We start from the raw sequence: 15,577 nt of genomic DNA, 5'->3' as shown, positions 1-15,577 counted from the left end.
TTAGCAATAATCTGAGACTAAATATCTGTCCAGGAAGAAGCTTGCATTAGCATTTTGTTGCTGTTGCTGGCATTGCATGATAAAGAGCTCAGCCTGAGCCATGGCCAATTCTGCTTTCAGGTCGTTAACCTGTTTGTGAAGCTGGCTAATTGTACCTGCACAACCATAGACTGGATCACGAATTCTCGCATTTGCCTCATAAACCATGCTGCTCACAGCATCTACTCTCTTGGGCTGGGGAAGTTCCTGCAGTAAATGCTTTGTAATTGTAAAATGGCATAGGATATTAAGATATAAGATGTAATTATCTGCTGGATAGTTGGTATTACCTTTGCAGTCATTTTGGATTACCATCAAACATGAAACACCATGAAAAGTACTTGACAGTTTAACCTAGACTTTGACGGCTCTGCTCCTTGATCAATGTCAAGGAACAATGCCTCAGAATTTGGCTTTCACCTATTACTAATTCAGAGGTGTTTGTATATATAAAACTTGAGGCACGCATATGTTTGTGAGCCCCATGAAAATTGGATCTTCGCATTTATGTTTTCTGCATAGCTTCTTTCCAAATTCAGTCTTGGATAGAGGCACGGCAAAGAGGACGAGAATGTATGGCAGCCACACACTATGAGAAACAAAATGCCAAAAATTTGAAATGCCTCATTTTTTTATGAAACCCTAACCTAAAACTTGTCCTATACCGCAAACTGGGTTTATTTCCATTTTATTTAATGGCTCCATTAAACATGTAGATGTTCAAGGAGGTGCTTAAAGTTATAGCAATTACCTTGTGATTAAGATTGGTCACAGTTCAAATTGGAAAATTAATATGGTTGGGATTACCTGCAAGGCCTTGACGATGTTGCTAGCTCCAAAGACTTTATGGGCATTGATGAATTTGAGTGGTTCATTTGGTGGAAAATATGGAGCTAGGATACAACTCTCATTGCATCGACGTCTGAGGAACCTGCAGGCAGCACAAGGACCTTGAAAGGCAGTTGAAGGAGGAGAAAACCTTGATGAAGAAGGAGAAGATGATGAGAAAGGAATACAGGAAACTGCAAGTGGTCTTGTAGTTTTATCGATATCAGCGTATTCCATCCTCAGAGAGAGAGAGAAAGAGACAGAGAGAGAGAGAGAGAGAGAGCTGCAAGGAGACAATGAGGTGATTGTGGTTGAATGCAGATGAAGAGGGGGCATACATTTATTTAGGATGAAGTGGGCCATCAAGTGGTCACAATCTGCGCCCTGATTTAAATGTAGAAAAACTATAATATGAATATTTGAAAATTTATTTAGGGATTTAAATGTAGACACTTCAGATTAGTGAAATGACAAATTGCGGCCATTTGGAATAATTACTTGATGGTTTTTTCAAAAAACAAACAATTCTAGTTGGGCCAATACAGAGAAATCAATGCGTATATTTCTTGATTCATAAGAGAAATTAGAGGTTCCTCCAACGGTCCAAATGGCATATTATTAATCCTTAGAATATCTTAAATGATTTTGAGCAATAGGAGCGGAGATCGATCTTTATGAAATGGACAGTACGAAGTGAAGTGCAGAAAATTTCAAACCTAAACCTTTGACTATACCGAAGAAGTTATACTTAGGCAAATCTTGAACTAAAGATTGTTGAACAGGCATTCCATGCGTAATAATTGAGTGCTTGAAACCATAAGATTGCTTTGAGAACCAATGCATATGAAAGTCTTTAGACAATTAGGAGAAACATCATCTTAATTAGCACTGATCTCTCTTGATCAGTAAGAAAAAGAATGATTTATTGGGGAGAAAAAAAAAAAAAAAAAGTAGTTTTGGTTGTTCATATAATGCTGGTTACCATTAGGTTGGATGAAAGTCTTGGAGTCTTCGCAGCTGGCTAGGAGCTTGAAAGCTGTTTTGTCACCCTCTAATACTATAATTTATATTCGTGATGAACACATTGTTTATGTTGTTTTTTGTTCTCTTGTATGATTAATTATGATTCATTGTATGTTTACCTTACAATACAGCCTGTTTTATTACTGTAATGTATGTTTGAATAGACCGATGAACAGGCTATAATGAATGATTATGCTGGGACCTCGTGCCCCTCAGAATTTGTCCTTAGCAAATTTTTCTTCAACATATGTTGTACCTTATATCTGTAAAGCAGAATTGTGCTTTACACCTACTTAATTTGATAATTAATAAAATATTTTTCAAACTTCCATAATTAGGATATGAGATAAAAATAGACAAAAATACCCTTTTTTGACTTGCATCCATCATTTTTGTCTTCATACCACCACGTTTTACACGCCACTTCCATAAAATTCTTCCTTATTTAATCATTTTATTTAAACTCTTTTAAAAATAATTGAAAATTCAGTATTATTTTTTATTTTTAAATTACAAATAAACAAAAATTATATTAATGATTCAAAAACAATTTTGAAAAATACTTTGGAAAAAAAATATTAATTTAAATGAATAAAAATTATCTTTTACATTTTAAAAGTAAATAATTTAATAATTAAAAAACTATTTAAAATAAACATATTTACCATTTTTTTTTCTTTTATACTAAAAAGGATTTTAAAGTTTTTTTTACTATTATAAAATAAAAATTTTAATTTTTTTTTAAATCTTCTTCCTTCCTTATTTTAATAATTTTTTAACATAGACTTTTGGTAATAAATTATATAAAATGTTGCAAATTTGTTTTTAAGAATTTTTTTAATGATTTGAATTAATTGAAAAATTATTGAAAAAATAAAATAAAAAAAAAAAGATGGATGAAGAGTTTTTATTTTAAATATTTAATTAAAATGTTTTGATTTTTAGAAATGGTTATATCAATATATAATACAGTAGAAATTGAATTTTTCTCATATAAAAGAGTAGAATGGTATATTTACTCATTTTAAATGAAAATAAGTAGTTAAAAATTATATAAATTATGTTTGAGTTTGGTTTTAAAATATTTTTCTAGTTTTTATTTTTTTATTTTTTAAAATAAATTTTATTTTCTATATTGTCTCTTTTTGAAAATACATTTAATTAAAAATGAAAATTAAAGACCTTGTTTAATAATATTCTTTTATATGAAAATAATAAAAAGAATTAAATTTCATTTATTGATTATTCTTTTTTATTTTTTCTATTAGTTATTTTAATAAAAAATAAAAAAAATATAATATGTTCACAATTAAATAAAGGAATCGGTCAATTGTATATTTTTTTCACAAAAAAATTGGATTTAAGTTTTTCATTTTTTTTTCTTAATCAAGCTGCTAAAATTATATTTAATTTGTGTTACCGTACAAGGGTATTCAGTAACTGTAGAAGGAAAATGCACTAAGTATACAAAGGGCGTAAAATATTGCCATTTGTAAAAAATTTCAATCGAGTCTGAATCACTCTTTTATTTTCCTTGTCACCCATGGATTGTATACCCATATCATGCACTTTATTTAACTCTCACATGGAAATTCTGATACTTTCCCTAATAATGATGTTTGGGAAAAAAATTTAATCCTAATTCATCCACCTTTTTTTTCAGTTAAACCATTAGAAATATGGTTAACATACGTACATGGACACATTACTTAGGAGGGATATATTACGTCATTGTACAATGGTATTACACTAATTGTATAAGGTAAGTATACTAAATGTACAAGGGTATACAAGGCTACCATTTATGAAAGATTTTAATCAATTATGAATCACTTCTTCATTTTCCTTATCACCCACAGATTGCATACTCATATCATGTACTTTATTTAACTTTCACATGAAAATGATGATACTTTACCTAGTAATAATGTTTGGGGAAAGTGTTTTTGCCCTAATTCATCTACTATTTTCTCAATCAAATAATTAGAAATATGATTAACATACCGACGTGAACACATAACTTAAGTGGAATATATTGCGTTATTGTACAATGGTATCACACGAATTATACAAAGGAAATGTACGAAGTGTATAAGGGTGTACAAGGATAGTATTTGTGAAAGATTTTAATCGATTTTGAATCACTTCTTTATTTTCCTTGTCACCTACATATTGTATATGAAATTTGCATTACTGTATAAGGGTGTTACACTCACTATACAAGACAAATGAATTATCTATATAAGGCAAGTGTACTACCTATACAAGAAGTGTACAAGGCTACCATTTATATAAGATTTCAATCAATTTTGAATCTTTTTTTTTTTCTTGTCACCTAAGGATTGGACATTTTTCCCCCACACATTCCTTCACCTAAAAATCGTTTTAATTTGAATTTTTAAATTTCATAATCCAAAAATTGTAATTGCACATTTTGTTTGAGTAGTTTTAACAATTTTTTTTTTAGTACATTCTCATCTCATATAAAGAAAAATTAATCACAATATTTAGGTACTATCTTTTTTTGTGAAATCAAATTAATATAAATGGATAACACATCAATGTCATTGTTTCAAATGATATAAGACAATATAAACAACATATAATAATTGTTTAGGAAAAATTATCAATATTTTTTACCAAACTATGTCATTTAGATCTTCTCTATCAAAATTAAAATATAGGAAATAAAATTAAAATTAATCATATTTAAAGTGTTCATTACAAGTAAACTAAATGAAATATATATTTTTACTATTTTACCCTTAAGAGATTAAAAAAATAATATTTAAATAGAATTAAAAATCATAAAGAATTATCTTTGTAATATTTGTAATTATTTTTTAAAAAAATCTTTAATTTAAATTATCGAGTTAATTTATTATTTATTTTTTTGTAATTATAGTTTTGAAGATTTTATGATTTTTATATTATTACTTTTAATTTATTTTATTTGATTCTTTATCTTAAATTTCATCTAAACTTGTTTGTTCTCACATTTTCATATTTTCTATTATATCTCTATTTAAGGTGATTTTCATTTAATTTGTACTCCATTATATTCTCTTTTTTATTTTAATGTGTTTTTATATCTCTTTGCATAATGAAAGATTTTGTCATTTTTTATTTACAAAACTTTATACAAAAGATATCATGTATGAGGAAAAAAAACAAAGAGAAAATTATGATATAATTACATGCACATCTCTTAATATGATACATTTGTTTGACTCGATGACATCGATGTTTTAAAATTTTAAACTATGTACATCTACTTCAGATTTAAAATGGTATTTTAATTTTTTTTAAATTATTAAATTATAATACATTATCCAATTAAAAATTAATTATCACCATTAGATAAAAGATGGTCATGTTACAAAATAATATATTAAGACAATGTCTATGTATTGTTCATAAAATAAAGAAAATATTCGAATAATTGTCTATAATCTTAAAGATATTTATATAAAAAAATAGCTTATATATATATATATATATATATATATATATATATATATATATATATATATATATATATATATATATATATTAGAAAAAAAAAAGACTAATAATATTTTTTTAAGGTGTTTAAAAAATATTTACTTAAAAAATGTAGTAATAATCATTTTTAACAATTGATTTCCAATATTCAATTTATTAGTCATGGTTTTTGGGAGAAAAATAATTGATGAAAATAGTGATACTCCCTAGGCTAGGAATTAATATGTACATGGTCCTACCAATTAATATGTGAGAGAAAAGTAAGCTCAATGAAAAGACAAAGGGAAAGGGAAAGATAGAATGAGAGGGAAGTGAAAAGCCCATTATTTTTTTTTTTCTTTTTGACAGCTAAGAGCATTTTAGGAAATTTTGAAAGTTAATTTTCAAGTTCAAGTGGGTGTAAAACACAATTCTCCCTAAAATAAAACCTAATAACAAAAAAAAATAAAAAATAAAAAATACCCCTTCAATTCTTTGTATATACATTTTACCCTACCAACCTTTGTATGTTTTACACTTTGCATCCTATATTCAAAACTTAACACTATGTTTTTTAAATTTATTAAAATGCAACACGTTGCCCCCTAAACTTATTAAAAAAATCCATAAATAATTTGCTAAATAATAAATTAATGCCAAAATGCAAAGAAAACCGATTGAAATGTAAAAAAATAAAAATAAAATAAAAAAACTTCTATTATTCAAGTTCAAAGTCGTCACATTTCATAGTTGCATATGAAAATTATGATTAGTCATATAAACATCTCTCTAAAATAAATAAATAAAATCAAAACCGATTACTATTATATTTTAAAGACATTTAAAATTTTTCACTTCAAGACTGTTAATTCAAAGCTGAGTTTATCTAATTTTATACTAATATTTGAATCAAAGTACGAAAAATATCAGTCTCTTTTATAATTTTCTAAAAGGTTTGTAATCGGAGGCAAAGTTTTAGTATTTAATAAGTTTAGAGGGTAAAATGTTGGAATTTAAATGTGAGAGGATAAAGTGTAGAACAGATCAAAGGTCGAGTGTGTTTTTCCTATGGCTGTATCCCATATCTTTCATCTGTAAGAGTGAGACAGTGAATATAATTTTGCTAGTTCGGCTAGTTTAAAAACACATGATGTACATAAGTCAAGAAATTTGTCCTAAATTATTAATGAAGGGTGTATTTTTCTGGTGGCTATAAGTCAATAAATTTTTGTCCTACATATTAATGAAGGGTGTCTTTTTCTGGTGGCTGTATCCAGTTTCTTTCATTTGTAACAGTGTGACAGTGTGAATATACAGTTGCTAGTTCGGCTTGTTTCCTGATGCATGGAAAGGTTTTCAGGACTTTTACGCATTAAAATCTCGGAACTTTATTTTTTAGTTATTACATTAAGTAGAATTGCCTAGTACTGTTCACTCTGTGGATCATATATACAATAGTCCACTTGTAAAGGATATAAAATAAGCAATTTTTTTTTTTAGAAATTATTTGGAAGCAAAGCTTTAGAACTTATTTAGCCATTTGATTTAAAAACAGTTTTCTGCTTTTAAAAATAGAAAACTATTTTTAAAATTTTCTAACACTATTTGATAGTTATTCTCTAGAAACAATTTTTAAAAACAAAATGAAATAGAAAACAATTTTTATAAAATAAGTAGGAATTGTTTTCACTAGTTTTTAAAAACAAAAGGAAAACATGAGTATGTATGACCATGTTTTCTGAAACTTGTTTTTAAAAAATGTTTTTAAGTTAAAGAATAAAAAATTGTTTTTAAAAACAAGTTTCTATAAAATATGTCCAAACAGATCCTTATATTTTGGCATGATCCTGAGTTTCTTTAAAAAAAGAAAAAAAAAAGATTGTGAAGCATGCATGCTTCTTCGATTATAGATTAATATACTATGCTCCATTGTACATGATTACACAAGTTGTTACACCAATGCAAACATGTGATTTATGTTCAAAACCACAACTATCGTTTGGTTGTTTGATGAAAATCTTATTATGTCCTTCCAATTTTATGAAGCTTTTTAATGTTGTTTTTATTGTTTGAACTAGCATACTAGTTGATGTGGACTTATCTCGATTACTTTTGCATGCGATGGGAGGAGCATTCTTTCTTTTTGCATTTGAAATGGTTGTTAATTACATTATCTTTTCCGTTTGAGTCATATCAAATCATGCTTACTTTTTATATTTCTATCCATTCATGGGATTCCTTTCAAACGTAAACGGGAATAAAGGAAGATATAAGTCGGATTTATCCTCATGGAAACAAAAATAATTAACAACACGGTCTATAATGCTACAATGGTAAATACAATAAGCAAAATCATATAAAAAGAAAAAGAGAGAAGGAAGGGTGGATGCAAGAAAAATTACCAACTTGACCCTAAGCCTCGGTATTATATTTGGTTATTTACTAAAATAGTTGCGAATTGTATCACCAGTTTAAATCTAGTTCCTAGCACATTATTAATTTGCACAATTAACTATTCTACAAATTAATTGATCTTTAGATAAGTAAAAAAGACAATCTTCTCCTTTGATTTGAGAATGATAAAAAGTGGAACAATTTCAATGAAAAATTTTCAATTTCTTATATGAGAAAATAAAAGCTAATCTTAAATGAGAAAAAACACCCAAGAAGGGGTGAATTGAGTTTTTGAAAAACTTTTTCAACACAACAAATTCAAGCACAATAGAAGCAAATATAAAGAAATAGAGTTGGGGAATTCAAACTTAGATTTTATAGTGGTTCGGCACTTTCTTACCTACGTCCACTCTCCTCAATCTCCTAACCGAGTGAGGGTTCCACTATCTTGAAGCTTCAACCAAGCTTCTAATCTCCTTTGCACTTAGATTCCGACTCCAATGAGCTCTTACACAATCTCTTCAAGATTCAACTCACTTAAAGGCTCTAACACTCAATTTTCAAAAATGATATCTTCTAAACCTAGCTCAATAATGGCTCAAATACAAATCAAAACTAGGATGACTCACAAGGGTGCACTAAAAAATATGCAAGTGAATATTTAATGCACCAAGAAAGAAATTAGAGCTTTTAAGGCAAGAACAAGTGGGTAGACAATTAAATGCAAGTGTTCTCGATCTATATCATAAATGAAGTTAAGCTCTCAATTTATAGGTTTCTAACATCGGGAGCCAAGAAAAACAAAAAGTAGCCTCAATAGGTCGAGCTGAGGGTCGACCGGTTCACTAGCCGTTGGAGCATTTAATGCTTTCGCAGGTTACCGTTGCTCCAATCGAATCTTGACCGAAGGTCGACCGGGAAGGAGGATATCTCAATCGAGAAGGAAAGACTACTGGATGAGATATAGTGTTTTTAGCACTCCTCGATCGGGCCTTGACCGGACAAGGGGAACCGGTCGACCAATACCCTGGCCGATTGAACTGGTTGACCAATGCCTCGACTAGTTCAGCCTTTTGGCCTCAAAAACCTATCTTTTTCTATTCGTTTATTTTCTAACACTTAGGCAAGGTCTTTAAGTAAATAAATATGTCGATTTTGAAACGTTTTGCCTAAGGTACATTTGATAAAACTTAGGTTTTAATGAAATTGTAATTTTAAAGAATAGACCGAGTTTTCAAATATGCATGAAATGATATGTAAAACCTAAGTGCACCCATGCATTCATCTTACATTTGATTCCTATGATTAAAGGTCTTCCAAATGTCTTGATCTTGTATCTATTAGATCCTTTGATGAATTTCCAAATTAATACCTTAGATTCTTTACAATTCAAACCAATTAGTAACTTAACCATGGTTTGTTATCATCAAAACCTGATTAGGAGAACCCTTGGGTTAACAATCTCTCATTTTTTTATGATGACAAACCTTGGTTATCTAGGATAAGAAGAATTTCCCCCTCAAACCAATCATGGATTAATCAATCAAAATTTATGAAGTTAAAACAAAGATAATCAAGACATACGAATTTTCAATAGGAAACAGTGTAAGTCATGAAACATATAGCATATCATATATAAGTCAAAAGTACACGAAAACATATAAGCCTATCATATATATGATTTAAACAAAAGACATGACAATGATATGCATGTAAGTCTCCTAGATCCTAAATATCTCTACCCTTTTTGGCAACATAAAAAAGAAACGAGCAGGGTCTCTATGAAATCAAGGCTAAAGAGGTAAAGATGGAAACAAAGAGCTTAGGTAAGCCATCATCTCCTCATGCTGACTCTCCTAGCGACTCTCAATGCGCTCAATCCTCTATTGGAGATGCTTAAACGCAGTCTGCTGCTAATCCATGCGATCCTTCATACACTCAAATCTTTGTTGTAGATACTCAAACTGAGAGGTGAAGTCAATATAATACTGATTCATGCGATCCTCCATGGAGTAGAATCGGGTATCATTGACTACTACAAACTCCTCCATATGAGTGCCGAGAGAGCTAATCTGAGCAGATAAATCCATCCAAGGCACATGATCAGGAGTGTGAGGTGCCTAATGAGATGGTATCTCTGTGTGAGGAGGCTCAGTGAATGATGGCTGAGAAGGTGGTCCCACTATGTAAGTCGACTCAGACATCATCGGCTCAGAAAATGTGGCCTCAAATTGAACATCCTCTGACTGGAGTGGAGAAATGTCAAGCTTGGGCTCTCTTTGTTGAAAGCCTCTCTAAGGGTCTACTTCATCCTCCATCTCTCGTATCTCGACCTCCTCCTCTATTCCGAGATGTACCTGTCCCTATCCCTGGGCCTGTGCTGGTGGTCTCTCTACTCTTCTAATCCAAGAACCATCGGGGGTCTTCTTAAATTTCATCCACCTCAAAGACTACTCATCATATGTATCATAAATACTAGGGGCCTCAAAACCTATCTCTTTGCTCAAATCGACATTAGCATCCTTGAACACTTTAGTGAGGAAACGACCATAGGGGAGTACGCAAGTCGTGCTCTCGCAACATGAGATCATGTGCATCATCATCAAATACCCCAAGTGAATCCGTCTTCCCGTCAGAATAAAGTCCACGAGGAATGCCTCATAATAGGAGACCTCGTCTCGGTGTTTGCCTCATGGTAGTAGGATAGAGCAAGTCATGTGGTGTAGTACTCTACTAATCATGGTCAAGCTGTGGGCCGATGGTTTGCCCATCCTCTAGGCATCTGCAAGTCTGCACATCCTCTTAATGGCCTCTCTAGGCTCGAAAGCCGGCACAATGGGCCAAATCTTGGACTCGTACACCTTGAGTCCAATTGGAGCAATATCGAAAATGCAGCAAATGCTCTCCAGGTCCAGCCGAATCTCGACTCCTCTAACGGTGGAAATAATCAAGCCACCAATGCCATATGCCGCCCTCAAATAGAACACACGCACCAATGTAGGAAAAATCAGCTCTGAAATCGTCATTACGGGCAGCCAACTCATCTGATTGAAAAGACTCTCAAACCCGAAATGCTGGAGTTGGGAGAAATTGATACTTCTCCTTGGAACTACTTTCCTCTGAGCAAATTTTTGCTTGTACCTTTGATAATCCTCCACATAACTGAATAAGGTGGTGTCAAACCTCGCCTTTCGACGAGCCTTCGTCTGAGCAAGCTGAGATGGCTCAACTGGGCGCTTATCCTGTGCCCTAGAGGCAGCCGGCTCTCTCCTATGAGCCATGAGAAAGACAGAGACAAAAGAAACGAGGTTGGTAGAGAGAGAAGCACTCACAATCGAAACCCTAGGTGCGTGAGAATGGTGCTGAAGCTAACTATGATGCACAAAATGAGAAGAAGCCGACCTAAATCCAAAACCCTAGCCTCTAAAAATCAATCCAAAGCCCACAATTTGCTGCAATATCCTCAAAAATCACTTCTTGGCAGCTGAATCGACAGAACTTTTGAAGAACCAGAGGAAACGGGTGAGAAAACGAAGCATGGAAGTCTTTTTAAATCCCCACTCCCGACGAATCAATCGACCGCCTGGTCTTTTTTGTGTACTTTCTCGTTTTCTTATCCTCCCTTTGCCTTTTTTCATTTGAAATCCCCAATTTTTTATGCCCAATGCCAAGGTTATTTTGATGTTTGGTCAAAATTTGACCATTTATCTAAGTATATGTCTATATGATGCATATGACATGAAATTCATGCAATCAGAAGGTATATTTATCAAATTCATTAAGCAATCATTAGATCATAAAGAAATCACCCGTAGTTGTCTTATAATTTAAAGGTTTTGTAAATATATCGGCAAGTTGATCTTTTGTGCTTACAAATTCAAGTGTTGTGTTAGCCTTTTGTGTATAGTCTCTAAGAAAATGATGTCTAATCTCTATATGCTTAGTCCTAGAGCGTTGCACGAGATTTTTTGATATATTTATGGCACTAGTATTATCACATTTAATAGGAACATGCTCAAAAAATAAATCAAAATCACTAAGTGTTTGTTTCATCCAAAGAATTTGTGCACAACATAAACTGGTTGCTATGTATTCGACTTCCGCCATTGACAAAGCTATCGAATTTTGCTTCTTACTATGTTATGAAATAAGTGAGTGTCCTAGGAAATGACAAGTGTCACTATTGTTTTTTCTTTCAACCTTGCAACCAGCAAAATCGGCATCCGAAAATCCAATTAATTCAAAGTTATCACTTTAGGATACCATAAGCCTATGTCTATTGTCCTTTTCAAATATCTAAGAATTCGTTTTACAACACTTAAGTGAGATTCTTTAAGACAAGATTGAAATCTAACACACAAGTATACACTATACATAATATCAGGTCTACTAGCGATCAAATATAGCAAAGAACCTATCATGCCTCTATACATAGTTGAGTCAATGGATTTACCTTTCTCATCCTTATCAAGCTTGATGGATGAGCTCATTGGAGTCTTCATTGTTTTGGCTTCTTCCATGTTAAACCTTTTGAGAAGATCTCTTATATACTTTGCTTGATTGATGAAGGTTCTTTCCTTTAGTTGCTTGATTTGAAGTCCAAGGAAGAAGTTGAGTTCTCCCATCATGCTCATTTCAAACTCACTATGCATGCACTTAGAAAATTTTTCACAAAGAGAGACACTAGTAGCTCCAAAAATAATATCATCAACATACATTTGAACTAAGAGCATATCATTTTCTTTGGTCTTTATGAAAATAGTTGTGTCAATTTTTCCCATTTTAAAACCTTTTTTCAAAAGAAATTTACTCAATCTTTCATACCATACTCTAGGTGCTTGTTTCAAACCATAAAGTGCCTTTTTAAGTTTAAAAACATGGTTAGGAAAGTTAAAACTTTGAAAACCGAGTGGTTGTTCAACATATACTTCTTCATTTATAAAGTCATTCAAAAAAGCACTTTTCACATCCATTTGATATAAAACAAAGTCTTTAAAACATGCAAAGGTAAGTAACATCCTAATGGCTTCCAACCTAACTACGGGGGCAAAGGTTTCTTCATAATCTATCATTTCTTCTTGATTAAAACCTTGGACTACCAATCTTGCTTTATTTCTAACAATTATGTCATTTTCATCCATTTTATTTCTAAAGACCCATCTAATTCCAATAACACTTTGATTTTAAGGTCTTGGCACTAATTCTCATACTTCACTTCTTTCAAATTGATTTAACTCTTATTGCATAGCAATCATCCAATTTTCATCAACTAAAGCATCATTTATATTTTTAGGCTCAATTTGAGAGATAAAAGCAAGATTATTGCAAATATTTCTAAGAGATGATCCAGTTCTTACCCCACTAGATGGATTACCTATAATTTGATCTTGTGGGTGGTTGATGACAAACTTCCAATCTTTAGCAAGGTCTTGACTTGATTCACCTTGCACTTGTTGAGGAGAGGGTAGTGCCAATGGTGATTCTTCTTTCTTGGGATCCTCTCTAATTTCTTCTTGTCACCATGAGATGAAGATTTTTTTTTTAGAAAGGTCTCTTCTAGAGGTGAACCTTCTTCCTCTAAACCTTTCACCTCTCATATGTTTGTTAAGCTTTCTTATGATGAGGGCTAGATCATCATCCTCTTTACCTTGTTTTTCTTCTTCAACTTCTTATTCTTCCTTAGTTGTAGCTTTGAGAGCTATGCTCTTCTTCTTTTTGTCTTCACCTTTTTGTAGCTTCTTTGCCAAATTGATCTCATATATCATTAATGACCCTATGAACTCCTCCATAGGTAGCTTGGTCAAGTCTTTTGCTTCTTGAATTGCGGTGACCTTTGTATGCCACTTTGATGGGAGTGACCTCAATATCTTCATTACTTTTTTGGATTCCTTGTAGGTCTTTCCCAATGTTTCAAGACCATTGACAATGTCGGTGAACTTAATGATCATCTCAACTATAGTCTCATTTTCTTTCATACAAAACAATTCATAGCTATGAACAAGTAAATTGATTTTTGACTTTTTCACTTTATTTGTTCTTTTATAGGTTATTTCAAACAATCTCCAAATTTCTTTAGTCGATTTGCATTGACATATTATATTATTTTCATTTCTATCCATAGCACATTGCAAAGTGAAAACGACCTTAGCATTTAATTTAAAATTTCTTCTATCAAGCTCATTCCATTCTTGCTTGGGTTTTGGAACCATGACTCCATCAACTAGTTTTGTAGGAAAAGTTGGGTCATTTTCAATGACGTCCCATAAGTGTAAATCAGTTGATTGTAAATATCAAGTCATTTTAGTTTTCCAATAGGGATAGTCGATTCCCATAAAAAATGGAGCTATATTTTTTGCAAAACTTTTAGTTTGAGATGAGCTTGATAGAATAGTCATTTCCTCTTAGACTATTAAGCCTTAAACAAGAGGCCTAACTCGGATACCAATTGAGAAAATAAAGGCTAATCTTAAATGAGAAAAAACACCCAAGATGAGGGTGAATTGGGTTTTCAAAAACTTTTTCAACATATCAAATTCAAGCACAATAGAAGCAAATATAAAGGAATAGAGTTAGAGAATTCAAACTCAGATTTTATAGTGATTCGACACTTCCTTGCCTACGTCCATTCTCCTCAATCTCTTAACCGAGTGAGGGTTCCACTCTCTTGAAGTTTCAACCAAGCTTCTAATCTTCTTTACACTTAGATTCCAGCTCCAATGAGCTCTTACACAATCTCTCCAAGATTCAACTCACTTGAATCAATTTTTTCAAGAATGATCTTCTCTCAACCTAGCTCAATAGTGGCTCAAATACAAATCAAAGCTAGGATGACTCACAAGGGTGCACTAAAAGATATGCAAGTGAAGATTTAATGCACCAAGAAAGAAATTAGAGCTTTTAAGGCAATAACAAGTGGGTAGAGAATTAAATGCAAGTGTTCTCTATATCATAAATGAAGTGGAGCTCTCAATTTATAGGTTTCTAACCTCGGGAAGCAAGAAAAAAAAAACAGCCTCAACCAGTCGAGCTGGGAGTCGACCGATTCACTAGTTGTTAGAGCATTTAATGCTTTAGCTGGTTACCATTGCTTCAATCGGACCTCGATCGAAGGTCAACCGGGAAGAAGGATACCTCAACCGAAGGGAAGGCTACTGGATAAGAGATAGTGTTTTTAGCACTCCTCGATCAGACAATGGGAACCGATCGACCGGTACCCTAGCCAGTTGAGCCAGTTGGCCAGTGCCTCAATCGATTCATCATTTTGGCCCCGAAAACCTATCTTTTTCTATTCTTTTCTTTTCTAACTCTTAGGTAAGGTTTTTAGGTAAATAAATATGTCAATTTTGAAATGTTTTGCCTAAGGTACATTTGATAAAACTCGGGTTTTAATGAAATTGTAATTTTAAAGAATAAACCGAATTTTCATATATGCATGAAATGATATGTAAAACCTAAGTGCACTCATGCATTCATCTTACATTTGTTTCCTATGATTAAAGGTCTTCCAAATGTCTTAATCTTGTATCCATTAGGTCCTTTGATGAATTTCCAAATTAATACCTAAGATTTTTTACAATTCAAACCAATTAGTAATTTAACCATGGTTTGTTATCATCAAAACCTGATTAGGAGAACCCCTGAGCTAATATTATATTATTTTTACAAGAAATTAAACAAGCACATTAATCAATTTATTGAGATAGCTTGTTCACATAAGGTACTTAGGGAATGTTTGATACATGGAATGGTTTATTTTTTATGGAATAAGAATAGCTAGTTTTTTTAAATAAAATGTCAAGATATATTGAAA

The 15,577-nt window shown here is 31.8% G+C and overlaps 1 protein-coding gene across 1 annotated transcript; it reads right to left on the bottom strand.

Annotated features, from left to right (window-relative positions):
- LOC117928443 (LOB domain-containing protein 1-like) lies at positions 1-1,104 on the bottom strand. The gene is made up of 2 exons (XM_034848324.1): positions 847-1,104; positions 1-246 (listed from the first exon to the last, which is right to left on the bottom strand). The coding sequence occupies exons 1-2, from the start codon at positions 1,102-1,104 to the stop codon at positions 1-3; spliced, it is 504 nt and encodes a 167-aa protein (XP_034704215.1).
- Positions 1,105-15,577: the final 14,473 nt, after the last annotated feature.

This window comes from Vitis riparia, chromosome 13, assembly GCF_004353265.1.
Source record: "Vitis riparia cultivar Riparia Gloire de Montpellier isolate 1030 chromosome 13, EGFV_Vit.rip_1.0, whole genome shotgun sequence".
Taxonomy (NCBI): Eukaryota; Viridiplantae; Streptophyta; class Magnoliopsida; order Vitales; family Vitaceae; genus Vitis; species Vitis riparia.
This window is presented reverse-complemented; position numbering and strand designations above follow the sequence as displayed.